Genomic DNA, 14,977 nt, shown 5'->3' on the forward strand with positions numbered 1-14,977 from the left:
GTGGCCCAAGATGCAGTCCTGATGTACACTTTTGGCTGGGTGCGTGGGAGCCACACACATCTCTGTGTGCCTTGGTTTCCGTGTGTAAACATCTTAGACTAGTGCTTGCCTGTGGTTGGCACCTGGTAAGTGTCAGCCTTCTCTAATGCAGGCAGCTTGAGGGCTGCCAGACAGTGATGTTCCCGCTGACATTCCCAGGTCTCAGCTGATTACGAAGAGGCATCAATTTCCAGTGGGGGAGCCGCCCTCTGTCTCATCATTTGTTTCTCTCATCTTGCTTTAATATCACAGCACTGCCAGTCAAACCACACAAAAGGGTTTGTGATGACTTGCCGTGCACTCTTGTAAGCTCCAGCCCTGACTCGCCTGCAAGCCAGAAGCCAACATAAAACTTTCGTTTTTCCCTTAATCTTGCTGCCTCTGCATCTCATTTTCAAATTTCATTTTATCAACTTTTTTCGCACTATTTGTTTCTGGATAAAGGATTTGCAAAATTCTTCAGCATGTGGTCAGGAAGCCCTATGGCCTCCTGACGAGGCAGCCTGGGGGTCCTCCCGTGGTCTGAAGCTGCAGCCGGGCTGGCCTCCCACAGTCAGGAGCAGCATCAGGCTGGGTGCTTCTGACACCAGCGAAGAGCGCGGCTGTCCGAGCCCCCATCCCTAGGGCTCACGCCTCATGCCCAAACTCGCATCCACTTTGGTGCCGCTGGAGACTAATGAACAGCAAAAGCTGAAGTCATGACTCTCATCCAGATCTAAAATGACCGTGTGTCAAACATTTTTACTGAACTGATGAATCGAATGGGAACTGGTAAGAAGGTACGACCAGTTCAAAAGAGAAATCCAAGAACCCTAAATGTATAAGGAGTGAAGCAATGTTGAAATGGACTTACAAACGGATGCAGCTATATTCTCCAGTGGAGACAGCCAGTGCCAACTTTTGTGCTTATTCCAAATTTCCTAACAGCCTCCCCACCTTTTTTCCAACATAATCTCAAAGAGAGATTATTCTGGATGGCAGAATAAGGCTGGTCCCCCTAGGTGTGGCATCCTTGCTTGCATAGTGGTGGCAAGAGTGCCACCATACCATACAGGCCTTTTTCAGTTTGTTTTGCTGGAAGACCTCAGAAGATACCAGAAGCAAAAGCCTCTGTTATTTGCTATCCTAAGGTTAGGAAGCCAAGCATCTGCACTCTCCTCCAGATTTCACCGGCAGTACTTATAAATTCGATGAACCCCTCTCTTCTCAAGGCCCCCACGATATTCCAAAATCCTGGCCTGCCAGAGTAGAGCCTTTTTTCCCATCTTGAAGGCTGCGACCCTGAGAGCCCCTACCCTCCCCCAGGGGACTTTGTGGGCATGGACGTTGCACAGTCACCCTCGGCCCCTCAAGAGTGGTCACAGCCCAGCAAATGGGCGTCGTTCTCACACACGTCTCTCAGGCTCAGGCTCGGTTGCATAAACCTTCCCCAATTATATCCTGGCAAGAAGGAGGACAGATCCTTCCAGAACCTTTGCGGATATTGCCACAAAAAGTAAAGCCTTCATAAAAGTTTGAATTTGGGGAGGAAGGAGAGCAGATGGTGAAAATCAGATATCACTTAAAAATTACTCATTTCAGTTTACAAAAAAATCTAGGTCGTTAAAGGTGACTGATAGCTTAAGAAGACAGGGAAAGGGCTTCATAACAGAGCCGGAAAGTCCAACAGTACAACAACATGCATGATGCCAAAAAGTAAAGCGTTCCTCACTCATTCCACTCAGTGCTCCGTAACTGATTCTCCACTGGCTCCTGAGCTGCAGCCTCATGAAGCCTCAACTGAAAAGAGCCCTGGAAGCCCTGGGCAGCCCACTGGCAGGGTCTGAATATCATCTGAGCGAGGCCATCAGAAGCTGTCCCCAGGAGTCTGCGCTTGGGGGTCAGTCATCGGAGGTGCTTACTGCGGTCCTTTTCCATGCGGCTCAAAGCTTCTGCATTGAATCACAAGCTCTGGCCTCCAGCCTGGTGCAGAAGCTTCCAGGGGGCATCGGAGTAAAAGCTTCTGTAGATGACGGCTACCCCTTTTTTGGCCCATTTTACAGCAGAGGAAATTTAGGTTCAAAGAAGTTGAGTTGAGAGTCCCAGGAGTAAGAAGCAGTCAAGGATCCCCCCCAGGCCGCCTGGGCTGCCTGGGCCGCCTGGCCTCACGCCCTGGCCCCACGCTCCTGAGATGGAGACGCCCCAGGCCCATGAGCCTGGTGCCCTTGGCAAAGCCACTTCCCTTCTGAGTAAAGTCAGACGAGCCTGCCCAGTCCCAAGAGACTGCGATTCCGTAATCGCCCTCCCCTCGCCTTTTGAGGTCTTGCTGGTAGGTGTTCCCCCTTCAAGCCAGCCCAAGGAGCCATGATTTGAGTCGGTCTTGCCAGATGTGTCTGGAGAGAATTTAACTCCAAGATCATCCCCCGTGCACTCTGAGGGGCTGGGACAGGATGTGGTGCCCTTTGTGCCCACGAGGAGAAGCACCCAGTGGGGCGGGGTGGGGCGAGGACTTTATAAAGGCGTCATTTGCTGCGGCCACCCAGGTTGGAGCACAGGGACCACAGGGCCCCCCGCCTCCTGCAGGACCACCCCGCTCATCTGAGGGAGACACTGTAGAAACACATCTTTGAGCAGTGGCTTCTAATCCAAGAAACCCAATAGAAGTCAAACGCAGATTCCTAGGGCCCAACCCGGACCCACTGCGTGGGAATCCCTGAGCCGGGGCCAGAAGCACGCTTTGAAGACACCAACCTCCTTAGCAGGCCCCTTGCAAACCACATCCTGCTTCTCCAGAAGCTGCAGATCTAGAATGTTCAAAGAAAGAGCCCTCCTTGCCTTCCTCTTCTTCCACCCCTGCCCTCTGCAGACTGGGGTTCTGTAGACCCCCAAAGTAAGTAAGTCCGCCACACCAGAAGGAAGTGAGTTACACAGGGGCCCACATGGGAACCGCTTTTTGTCCTGTCTTGGTGGGAAAATGGCCACGACCCCAGCCCAGGCTCTGCCACGCCACAACTCCACGGGCATAGCCTGGGAGGCCGCAGCGTGAACTGTGACTAGGGCTAAGGATGGTGCCATGGTAGAAGTGAGGGCCTGGCACCCAGCCAAGTGCAGGACTCCTCGGCGGTGGGGTTGGGAGAAGCAGCCTCTGCACGCGAGGCCAGGAACCAGGACACAGGAGGAGAAGCACATCTCAGAGGAGGGAGCTCTGGGAGGAGCCAGCAGAGTCCTGCAAAGGAGGATGTGGGGGAAATGGGGTGAGGCCTAAGTGGGGGCTGCTGAAGGGGCTACTGCAGGGGCTACTGCACCCGTGCAAGCATGGCCAGGACCAAGCTGCGTAGGCAGCCAGGGATACAGCCGATGCCACAGACGTCAGGAAGCACGCAATGACACAGGCCACTTTGACCGACCGTTACCCCTGGGGCAAATACCAGTGGGGATAACGGGCAAGGAGAGGTGCTGTTTACTGTCTTATTGTTGCCAGTTCAGCAGCCCACAGGAAATGGTGTTAGTCACAGAAAAAAAAAAATCTGTTTTCTATATTTCACTGTTTCCAAGTAAAGAAAAAAGAAAACTAATCTTAGCTTAAAAACAAAAATGGTGCTCTGGGCACCGAAAAATAACCATCTTCCTAGGCCTGCGTTTCCCCCACGCCAGGCACTTGTGCTGGAAAGAAAAGCTGCGTTGGCAGCCAGGAGCCGGGGAAACTGTCCAGGGAGGCATCCTCTGCCATGAAGGCGGGGCCTCGGCGTGGCCCGTTCCGCGCTCTGTCCAGCCCTGGAGAAGCCCCATCCTCACCGATCTCGAAATGCCCCCTCCCTGAGAGCCGAGACTCATGGCCGGGACCCCCTGGACAAAAGATGCGGATGCTAACCCGGCGCTTCCACCGCAGCCCGGGCGGCACTGGGGAGCGAGCGCGGCCATCCCGTGCGTAGGTGGTGTTTCTCTGCAGGCGCCAGTTTCACCGCGGGCGCCCCGGATCCTCAACGGTTCTGTTGTGATGTGATTCCCCTCTTCAACTTCGTCATTCAGCCTCAGTCCCTCAGTCCCCAAATACCGAAAAGCAGTCTTTTTTTTTTTTTTTTTTTTTTTGAGACGGAGTTTCAACTCTTGTTGCCCAGGCTGGAGTGCAATGGTGCGATCTCGGTTCACTGCAACCTCCGTCTCCCTGGCTCAAGCGATTCTCCCGGCTCAGCCTCCCAAGTAGCTGGGATTACAGGCACCTGCCACCACGCCCGGCTAATTTTTTGTATTTTTAGTAGAGACGGGGTTTCACCATGTTGGCCAGGATGGTCTGGAACTCCTGATCTCAGGTGATCCACCCGCCTCTGCCTCCCAAAGTGCTGGGATTACAGGCGTGATCCACCGCGTCCGGCCTTTTTTTCTTTTTTATTTTGAGGTTAATGAACTTGAATTTTATTTTATTTACAGAATAGCCCCCATGAGATACTTGAAGACCCGGTGCCAAGCGACAGTGTTGACCCCAGGTGGTCGGTCCTGCCTGGCCCCTTCCAAGGGATGCGCCTTCACCATAACCATGTCACGGACAGGCGTGTGGGCAAGGGGGCATCGCTGTATTTTTCACAACTCTTTCCACTGAACACGACAGTGACATTTTTCACCACCCGTATGCATCAACCAAATGAAAAGATGAGCCTGTGACATTCCAGTGCCTAGAGTTACAGCTTTTCTTTTCAAAACGAACCTTCAGGTTGGAGCCGAAGCAGAAGCACGTGGCGTCTGACGTCTCCAGGGAGACCCGCCGCCCTCGCTGCCGCCTCACCGCGCTTCTGTTTTGCAGGTAATCTTCAGCAAGTACTGCAACTCCAGCGACATCATGGACCTGTTCTGCATCGCCACCGGCCTGCCTCGGTGAGTGCGCGCTGCGGGCTCTGCCCGGTGACGCCACGCGGCCTCCTCGCCTTTTCGGGATGGCTGGGAAGGGCGGGAAGAGGCGCTGAAGGGCCCGAGGCACCGGCCTTCTACATGGGGCTCTTCGAAATCAATCAATGCGCAGAATCCCGAGGGAGGCTCAGCCGCCCTCCGGGCCTCTCTGCCTCCACAGGTGATGGCTGTGTCCACAAGGAGGAAAACGTCGGGCTGAATTAAACAGAACCGCCCTCCTAAGAGTGTGGGTTTTTCTGCCGGGCGTGGTGGCTCACACCTGTAATCCCAACACTTTGAGAGGCCGAGGTGGGCAGATCACCTGAGGTCAGGAGTTCGAGACCAGCCTGGCCAACATGGTGAAATCTTGTCTCTACTAAAAATACAAAAATTAGCCGGGCGTGGTGGCGAGCACCTGTAATCCCAGCTACTTGGGAGGCTGAGGCAGGAGAATGGCTTGAACCCTGGAGGCAGAGGTTGTAGTGAGCTGAGATCATGCCATTGCACTCCAGCCTGGGCAACAGAGCGAGACTCCGCCTCAAAATAAATAAATAAATAAAAAGGAGGGTGGGTTTTTTCCTCTCACTTCTTCATTCACTTTTCGAGAAAGCGGGGTGGTTGTGTGTGTTTGGTCCCCAGCCCCACATCACCCCATAGGTGCCTTTTCTACCCAGGGGGCTTGACCCAGATCAACACTGGGCGAAAGGCTGACTTCAGAAATGGGTTGAAAAGACCAGTGATCTGCCTTATCGAGTCCTCAGAGTCCCCCAGGAGTTAATGTCCTAAATCAACAGTGTGTTCGAGCCAGTGAATTTTCTAATTATCAGCAAACTTTCCAAATGTAAAGGGTGAGCAGGAGTAGCTTTGGCTCAAGGATTAACTTTAAAGTTAGGACGGAGGTGGAGAAGGGCAATTGAAGTTTCTCACAGACAGGTGAGAAAAGGGAGATGAAAGTACACGTCTGAAAGTGCAGCAAACGGCAGTTTTAGCCGCAAAAATAGCCCATGGTCTGGGGCATCTTTGGGCACCATATATGAAGCAATGTGCCAATAAATAAATATATATACACAGTATTCCGTATAGCAGCCCTGGGATTTGAGTATCACCTCTATTTCACAGATTTTAACAATTTACAACTGAAGATCAGAGATTAACTTGGTGGAGGTAACACAGCTTGCAAGAGGCCCCAAAACATGTGAGGTTGGAGGAAGACTCATCCTAAGCATTTAAAACTATTTTGTAGGAGAGACTTGCGCAGTTCAGACGGACTCCCAAAGGCACTGGAAGCGGAAAGACAAACTATGAGTTCGTCATCTGCTGATATAAATGTTAGTTCCTATTTTACCACAGTTTTTAAAAAAAAATCTCCCAACTCAATAAAGTAGACTTGCTCCAAGTCCCATTTTAAAGTATTTCAGCATCTACACGCACTCAGGATTATACGCAGCTGTTTAATTTCATTTACAATCGGAGTCTCAATGCCCTGGGGATGGCCTCCCACCCTTCCCATCCCACCACACCTTGGTCAGGCTGGTCCTGGGACTGTCCTGGTTGTCTCAGGGCTCTGGCCCCATGTGTACATTCAAGTGTACATCCCAGAGCACGCTATGGGTGAAAACACGGGCTTGGGTGTGTTTTCCAGGAACACGACCATCTCCCTGCTGACCACCGACGACGCCATGGTCTCCATCGACCCCACCATGCCGGCGAATTCAGAACGGTAAGAGGCTCCGGCCGCGCTCCTCGGGGTGTGCCTGGCACTTCTCTCCATGACATGGGAGGCTTTCTGTGATTTTGTAAATGTGCTACTGCAGAAAGGTGTGAATTGACAGCAGAGATGGAGGGCGAGGGTAGGAGCGAGTGTGAAGGAAGCTTGACTCGTCGTGTTCCCCTGCGGAGGAGCTGGGCACGTTCCAAGATAACAATTGCAGCCGTGGCTCTGCACCTGCTTCTCAACGGGAGGAGGCATTGTACAGAGGGGAAACTGAGGCCCAGGAGGGTGAGCCAAGAGCTGCAGAGCCAGGCCCCGGGATCCCCACGTTAACCCCAGGAAGGACCACGGGAGATTCCCTACAGAGCCCCTGGGGACATTTCGTGTTTACCCACTTAGGGCCGGTCTCTGTGTTCATAAAGTGATGCCTGTGGGAGATTCTAAGCACAGAAGGGCCAGGGACAAGGGAGGCCCAGGAAGTCAAGAGGAGAGGCCGGTGAAAGCCTCCGTGAATGTCTGTGAACTAGGTCAAGCCAGCGGTGTGTGGCCCAGGAAGGATGCGGAGCAGGGGCCCTCAGGTCAGTGACCTGCCCCTGTTCCTGGTGACCTGGGGAGACCCCAGCAGCCTCCACTGCTCTTTGTGGTTGGGCAAAGTGGAACTTAGATTTCCTCATGAGGCGAGGGAGCAGGTGAGCTGGGGGTGGGGCGTGCGACCTCAGGACCCCTCTCTGGCGTCCTCTGTTCCTCCCAGAGTGGGACTCACTGTGCCTCCAAGGGACTCAGTAGATGCGATGGTACACTTGTCAATCTGGTCATCAGGGTGTCCTGCCCAACTGACCCATGGCCAGCTCTGAGCCCACAGGAGAAAGTGCATGTCAGGCAGACCCTTGTGTCAGTGAGGTCCCAGTGGGCGTGGCCAGCACCGTCCCCCTCAGTGAGGCCCCAGTGGGCGTGGCCAGCACCGTCCCCCTCAGTGAGCGCTCAGTAGACATGGCCAATGCCGTCCTCCTCAGCGAGGTCCCTGTGGGTGTGGCCAGCGCCATCCCCCTCAGCGAGGTCCCCGTGGGTGTGGCCAGCACCGTCCCCCTCAGTGAGGCCCCAGTGGACGTGGCCAGCACCATCCCCCTCAGTGAGGCCCCAGTGGACGTGGCCAGCACCATCCCCCTCAGTGAGGTCCCAGTGGGCGTGGCCAGCACCGTCCCCCTCAGTGAGGCCCCAGTGGACGTGGCCAGTGCTGCCTCCCTCAGTGAGGTCTCAGTGGACATGGCCAGTGCCATCCCCCTCAGTGAGGCCCCAGTGGACGTGGCCAGCACCGTCCCCCTCAGTGAGGTCCCAGTGGGCGTGGCCAGCACCGTCCCCCTCAGTGAGGCCCCAGTGGACGTGGCCAGTGCTGCCTCCCTCAGTGAGGTCTCAGTGGACATGGTCAGAGCCGTCCCCCTCAGTGAGCGCTCAGTAGACATGGCCAGTGCCGTCCTCCTCAGCGAGGTCCCCGTGGGTGTGGCCAGCGCCATCCCCCTCAGCGAGGTCCTCGTGGGTGTGGCCAGCACCGTCCCACTCAGCGAGGTCCCAGTGGACATGGCCAGCGCCGCCCCCCTCAGTGAGGCTTCAGGGGGCATGGCCAGTGCCATCCCCCTCAGCGAGGCCCCAGTGGACGTGTCCAGAGCTGTCCTGGTCAGCCGTCCTCCCTGTCACCTTGAGGCCTCAGCCGAGCTCCTCTCATCTGGCTGTGCCCGTCAGTCTCCCCTCCTGCCCTAGCCAGGATGCCCGTCTCCTGCCCCACACAGTCTGGCTCTGACTCTTGGCTTCCAGACTCCCAGGAAGGTGCAGTGCTAATTGGCTCCCCAGAGACTCCAGTGAGCATCTTGTCAGCCTCAGCACCAGCTCCAGCCTGGGGGGTCTCGCTCAGAAGCGAAGTCACTGAGGGACCTGTCCTCCTGACACCCACAAGACTAAAATGATCTCTCAGAGGTGACCTCACAGAAACCAGCACCTTGTCCATGCCAGCTGGGTCTCTGAGAGAAACTGCTTTGTTTTCCTGAACTCATTTGAAACAGCATGCAGAGACATTTAAACTGGGCGGGAAATAGGAGAAGCCCACCTTGACCCTTCTAATTCTCTGGCCCCAGGTGCCTTATTAACAAGAGACAGTATCAGACACACCAGACAAAAGCCCTCCTGAGCCCAAAGAGCCCTAATGTCTGGAAGCTCTCTGCTGAGATGCCAAAATGCATGCCTTTCTGATAAAGAGACAGAGACAGATGAGGTACCATGATATGGACATGGCAGTGGACGTGGACAGGGGAGCAGTGGAGATGGAGAAGATGGAGACACACGCACTTGAGGATACACGTGGAGAAGATGGAGGTAGACGCGGATGAGGATACAGGCGGAGAAGATGGAGGTAGACGCGGATGAGGATACAGGTGGAGAAGATGGAGGTAGACGCGGATGAGGACACAGGTGGAGAAGATGGAGGTAGACGCGGATGAGGACACAGGTGGAGAAGAGGGCGTTAGACGCGGATGAGGATATAGATAGATGCATAGGGTGTGGATCTAACCGGGTACGGGTGATGTGGAAACGGATCTAGACAGCGATGTGGAAACGGATCTAGACAGCGATGTGGATGTGATCTAGATAATGTGGCTCTGGACGTAGAAAGAGCTTCGGATGCTCTATCTATGATCGTGGGTGTGGATATAGGCATAGACATGGTGAAGAGGAGAGAATAGACTCTCCTCTCTCATGACAAACTGATCGTGGCTGGGGGCGGCACGTGCTGAGATGTGGCTGTATTTGTCCCCCAGGCTGGTGCCTGCGCCTCCTGCACCCCCGTCTCCTTTGTGCCTTCTTCCATTCCCTCTGCCACTCTTAGGTCCAGGCCTCACTGAGCTCTGACCTCCCTGCCTCCAGCCTGCCTCTCCCACACGGCTGCCAGGTTCAACCTGGTAAGACACCTTCTTCTCCATGGTGGCCTCCCAATCTGGGCCCTGCCAACTTATGCCTCACCAACTTCTCCAACTTATCCCCTGTACCCACACCCGCACCATGCCCAGCCCACAGGATCCTGCCTTCCCAGCTCTGCAGAACCAGCTTCTGCTCATCCGCTAGGTGCCAGCCCAGCCACCTGCCTTAAGCACCATCCGCAGTCACCCAGCCCATCACCATCACTAGCAAAGTCACCCAGACCCATCACCATCACCATCCAGAGTCACCCAGCCCTTCACTATCACCATCCAAAGTCACCAGCCCCATCACCATCACCATCCAAAGTCACCTACCCCGACACCATCACCATCCAAAGTCACCCAGTCCTATCACCATCACCATCCTAAGTTACCCAGCCTGTCACCATCACCATCAAAGTCACCAGCCCCATCATCGTCACCATCCAAAGTCACCCACCTGTCACCATCCTATCCAAAGTCATCCAGTACCACCACCATCCAAAATCACCCAGACACATCACCATCACCATCCAAAGCCACCTAGCCCATCACCATCACTATCCAAAGTCATCTAGCACCATCACCATCCAAAGTCACCCAGACACATCACCATCACCATCCAAAGTTACCAGCCCCATCACCATCATCATCCAGAGTCACCCAGACCCATCACCATCACCATCCAAAGTCACCCAGCCCATCACCATCACTATCCAAAGTCACCAGCCTCTTCACCATCACTATCACCAGGCCCTTCACCATCATCCGAAGTCACCCAGACCCATGACCATCACCATCCAAAGTCTTCCAGACCCATCATCATCACCATTCGAGGTCACCCAGACCCATCACCATCACCATCCAAAGTCACCCAGCCCGTCACCATCACTATCCAAAGTGACCAGCCCCTTTACCATCACTATCCAAAGTCACCCAGACCCATCACCATCACCACCCAAAGTCACCCAGCCCCTTCACCATCTCCATCCAAAGTCACCCAACCTGTCACCATCAGCACATCACTGGCTTCCTCCCCTCGGTGTGCGCCTCAGTCTGAAGTGATCTCACTTACTTGTTTGAGGTTCTCACTGCTGCTGGCCCCGCTGGACGGTCTTCTCTCGTAGGAAGGAAATTTCACCTTGCTCTCTGCTGGATTTCCAGCCCCTAAACGAGGCAGGGCATGCTGGGTGCAGGATGGAATGAGTTGGGGACGGAGTGAACCAGTCCAGCTCATGCGTGCCTCCCCCTCTGCACTGCCCAGAGCAGTTTTTTTTTCTGGGGACGCAGGGCAACGTCTGGAGACATTTCTGGATGTCACCAGGGGTAAGGGCCTGCTACTTGTATCCAATGGGTGGAGACCCGGGATGCCGCTTGGCATCCTACAGCGCACAGGACAGGCCCACAACAATGACACACGTGGCCGGAGACATCAGCAGTGCTGAGGCAGAGCACCTGGTGTCTGAGGTCTCCCCTGTGCTCTGTCGCTGTCCTCTCACCCTCCCCCAATCTTCCAACCTAGTAGTTCTCAGACAACTGCGTCGGAATCCGCAGGGGGCTTGGTGGAGCACAGAGCTCCCCTCGGTCTCTGGTTTGTGACGGAGGTGGGCCCCGAGAATCTTGCTGCAGCGGAAAGCCAGGCTTTCTGCAGGTTCCCAGTGAGGAGGACGAGGCTGGCCCGGGACCCGCCACTGATGCTCTTCTGACCCAGGGGCTTTTCTCTCCCGCTTCCCTCCCTCTTCCCTCGCCGGCAGGTGACGTTACTGGCCTTTTCTTTTTTGGCCCTGCCTCCCCCTTGGCTCCTCCCCTCTTCCTCTCGTCCACTCGGTGCCTGGTGACATGCGGCCATCCTCAGAGATGTGCTTCGGGGCCCGCACGCCTTGCTCCTCGCACTCTTCCTGCACCGGAGCCGCCGCGCGAGGCCTCGGGAATGCCCACCGTTTCTCTCCCGCCCCCCGGCCGCATGCTGCAGCCATTCCCTCCCCACATGTCCAGGAGGGAGCCGGCATCCTTTGCTGACTTTCTTGCTGTGCCTATGGTGCTGCGTGGAAAAGGGGCCGTGGGAAGGCTGGGCCGGTGGCTGCTCAGAGCCCCACCTGACACGGTGACCCACGGGGCCTGGAAATTCACTGCCCCGATTTCCACACAGGTGCCTGAGCTCCTGCAGAGAATGCCTGAGAGCGAGACGCATGCCCGTCAATTTGTGCTTTCAGGCGTCCTAAGCACACACGCCTGCTCTTATTTGAACCACTCCCTGTAAGCTAGTTCCACTAAAGAGTGGCTTTCCACCCTGGCTGCAGATTGCAACCACCCAGGAATCTTTTTTTTTTTTTTTTTTTTTTTTTTTTTTGAGACGGAGTCTCGCTCTGTCGCCCAGGCTGGAGTGCAGTGGCGCGATCTCAGCTCACTGCAAGCTCCGCCTGCCGGGTTCATACATTCTCCTGCCTCAGCCTCCAGAGTAGCTGGGACTACAGGCACCTGCCACCACGCCCAGCTAATTTTTTGTGTTTTTAGTAGAGACGGGATGTTAGCCAGGATGATCACGATCTCCTGACCTCGTGATCCGCCTGCCTCGGCCCCCCAGAGTGCTGCGATTACAGGCGTGAGCCACCGCGTCCTACTTTTTTTTTTTTTTTTTTTTTTTGAGACAGAGTTTCACTCTTATTGCCCAGGCTGCAGTGCAATGGTGTGATCTCAGCTCGCTGCAACCTCTGCCTCCCAGGTTCCAGGGATTCTCCTGCCTCAGCCTCCCAAGTAGCTGGGATCACAGGCATGCACGACCACACCTGGCTAATTTTGTATTTTTAGTAAAGATGGGGTTTCTCCATGTTGGTCAGGCTGGTCTCAAACTCCTGACCTCAGGTGATCTGCCCACCTCAGCCTCCCAAAGTGCTGAGATTACAGGCGTGAGCCACCGTGCCCAGCCCACCCAGGAATCTTTTAAAAGGTACCAGTTGATGCCCAGACCCCTCAATTAAGTCCAGATTTTTAAGAGATTGTTTTTTAAAGCTCTGCAAGTGATTCCAGCACACAGTCTGGGGACTAACCGCTGATGTAAGGTCTGGAAAATCTAAGAAACCACTCTACCCCACCCTCTGGTGACCAGAAGCTTATGTCTACCAGACCCAGGGCCTTCCCTTGCTGAAACATGCTGGGTAAACTCTTTGTTTCTTCCTAGCAGACAGCAGCCCTCTCCCTCTAGCTCAGAAGCTATGTCAGCAGTTGGTTGGTTGGTTGGTTGGTTGGTTGGTTGGTTGGTTGGGTTGTGTCTCTCTTTAACTTCCTCCACTTCTGAAGTCACCTGCAGTGACTTGGTGTGGACTTGGTCACCTCACTGTCCCCCCAGCCTCAGGCCCAAAAACCATGTCTTTGGAGGAGGCTCTCCTGCTGGCAGCTGGTTGCATCTGGCATGCTTGGATTCCTGCAGGTGGCTGGTTGTACCTAGCTTGCTTGGATTCTTCCCAGATTCACAGCCATAGGGTGGGCGTTTCATGAAATCTCCAAATTCCAAGGGCTCTTGACAGACCACCTCCGTCCTGATCAGAAGGGGTGATGCCGGTTGCACGGTCTCTTAGAGCTTAAAACTCTAGCTTCTTCTCTGCTCCTCATTCCAAACTAAACAAATTGTTGCATTGGATTATTCTTTCAAAATACTTCTTGCCTTAATGCCATCCTTTAGATTTTGGTGGCTGGCTTCTGGTGTGGACCGCATCTCACAGGTGGACTCCCTGGTTTCTGCCTCCTGTTACCCCTCACAGTTATCTCTCCCTTGAGTCCTGCTACCTTCCAGAAAAATAGGCTCCAAACACACTTTCATCCCATCACTCCCAGCATGGAGTTCTCCAGTGGCCTGTTGGCTGCAGGACACTCTCCAGCCCCCCGCATTGGGATGTCTGGCCCCAATCCACCATAATGTACTTGTCTCCAATCTGCTGAGCTGCATGAATGCCCACCCCAGCCCAGCGGGCACTCCCCTTCTGCAAACCTCCAAGCACATTCCCCCTCTGCACGCTGTCAATCTTCCTGTCCCCGCCCCGAATCCACAGGCCCCTCCTATGGCTGGGGATCCACTGGCAGCTGCCTAACCCTTCCTATGCTCCTGGACGTTTGGTGCAATCTGGAGCATGCTCAAGCCGGCATTTGAAATAACCTGGAACACGTTTACATCATGGAAAATATGGAAAATAGGCTGATTGGCTTCCACTCCCTTTTAGAGCTGGCAAGAAAAATAATTGATGACTAAACAACCTAACGACCAACAAATATAAAAAGTCATAGCCCAACCGTGATCAAATAAAGCTCCAGCATTCCTCCTTGGAGGGACTCTGAGCCATCTGGTGTCATTTTCCTTTCCAATCCGGGAACATTCTGGAGATCCTGACATCCAGCTAACATGGGCATTGCTTCCTGACAACCCTACCCCTTCCATTCCCCAGTCACTACTGCTTCAAGATGCAGTGGAAGGAGAAAAATCAGACACCTCAGTAGCGTGAGTGAAAGTGGGGTGTGTGGTGAGACACATACAGAGGGGAGAGGGCCAGAGGATGGCGCCGTGCGACACACACCATTGCTCCTTTTGTTCCCGGTTTCAGCCAAGCTGTGCTGCGGGTGACTCTCCACCGGATGAGTTCTGTGCGTGCAAGGCCAGTATTCTCGGCCATTCTGGCTTAGAGAAAAGCTTTCTATATTCCAGAATGGCTCCAGGCCTCCTCCTCCTCCTATTAAATGTGTTTTAAAAGAGGTCTTAGAGCCTAGGCAGTTAGATCTTAGAAAAAGACAAATACAGTAGAAGCTGGAGGCAAGCTTATCCTTTCCAAAGAGGGAGTGCTTCCTGTGTTAATTTGTTATTGAAGAGCATGATGAAGATTCAGCTCCATTGAGACTGAGCCAAGAGTTGACTCATTCATGGGAGCAACATAACGGGTTGTGAGAAGCCAAAGGATTAAGCATCTGGGAGCCAAGACTGATCTTGAGTGGCCCAGAAATGCAACCCAAGGATCTTGGGCCCAAGGGCCAGGAAGGTTTCTGCAGCCTCCTGGAGCATTCACAGAGGCTCCCTGTCCATCCACTTTTCCCTCTGTTGCTGATGTGATGGCTCCTGCCCTCAGCTTACCAGACTCCTCGGAGAGGCTGGCCTCTGAATAGGTTGAATGGGCTTGAAGGGGGCTGGACTCCATTTGGGTGGATGAGCAGGCCCAGTGCCCCTGTATGAGGGGAGGGTGTCTTGGTAAGCCTGTTTTTGTATCAGGTCCCCAGGGCACCTTCCTCTGAGTCTCTTGCGTGGGAGAAGTTGCTGGACACGCCTCTCGGGCTCTGTCCCCGCCGGCACTGTGTGGGATCCATGCTGTTCTCCCTCCAGCCCTTGCCCCACCTCCTGGAGCCCTTCTCTGCTCCTGGTCACTACCTGCCCCCCACCTCCAGC

At 54.5% G+C, this 14,977-nt stretch overlaps 1 protein-coding gene across 7 annotated transcripts in view; it reads left to right on the forward strand.

Moving 5' to 3' along the window:
- PDE9A (phosphodiesterase 9A) overlaps positions 1-14,977 on the forward strand; it is a 123,079-nt gene that overhangs the window by 27,764 nt on the left and 80,338 nt on the right. For all 7 annotated transcript variants that reach the window (XR_010154451.1, XR_010154453.1, XM_001140087.8 and 4 more), the window contains exons 2-3: positions 4,817-4,887; positions 6,542-6,619. Coding sequence is in view for 3 of the 7 variants with exons in the window: in XM_001140087.8 (XP_001140087.3) it covers positions 4,817-4,887; positions 6,542-6,619 (149 nt within the window). In the remaining 4 variants the exon portion in view is untranslated. The remainder of the gene's footprint in view (positions 1-4,816; positions 4,888-6,541; positions 6,620-14,977) is intronic.

Source organism: Pan troglodytes, chromosome 22 (genome assembly GCF_028858775.2).
Source record: "Pan troglodytes isolate AG18354 chromosome 22, NHGRI_mPanTro3-v2.0_pri, whole genome shotgun sequence".
Taxonomy (NCBI): Eukaryota; Metazoa; Chordata; class Mammalia; order Primates; family Hominidae; genus Pan; species Pan troglodytes.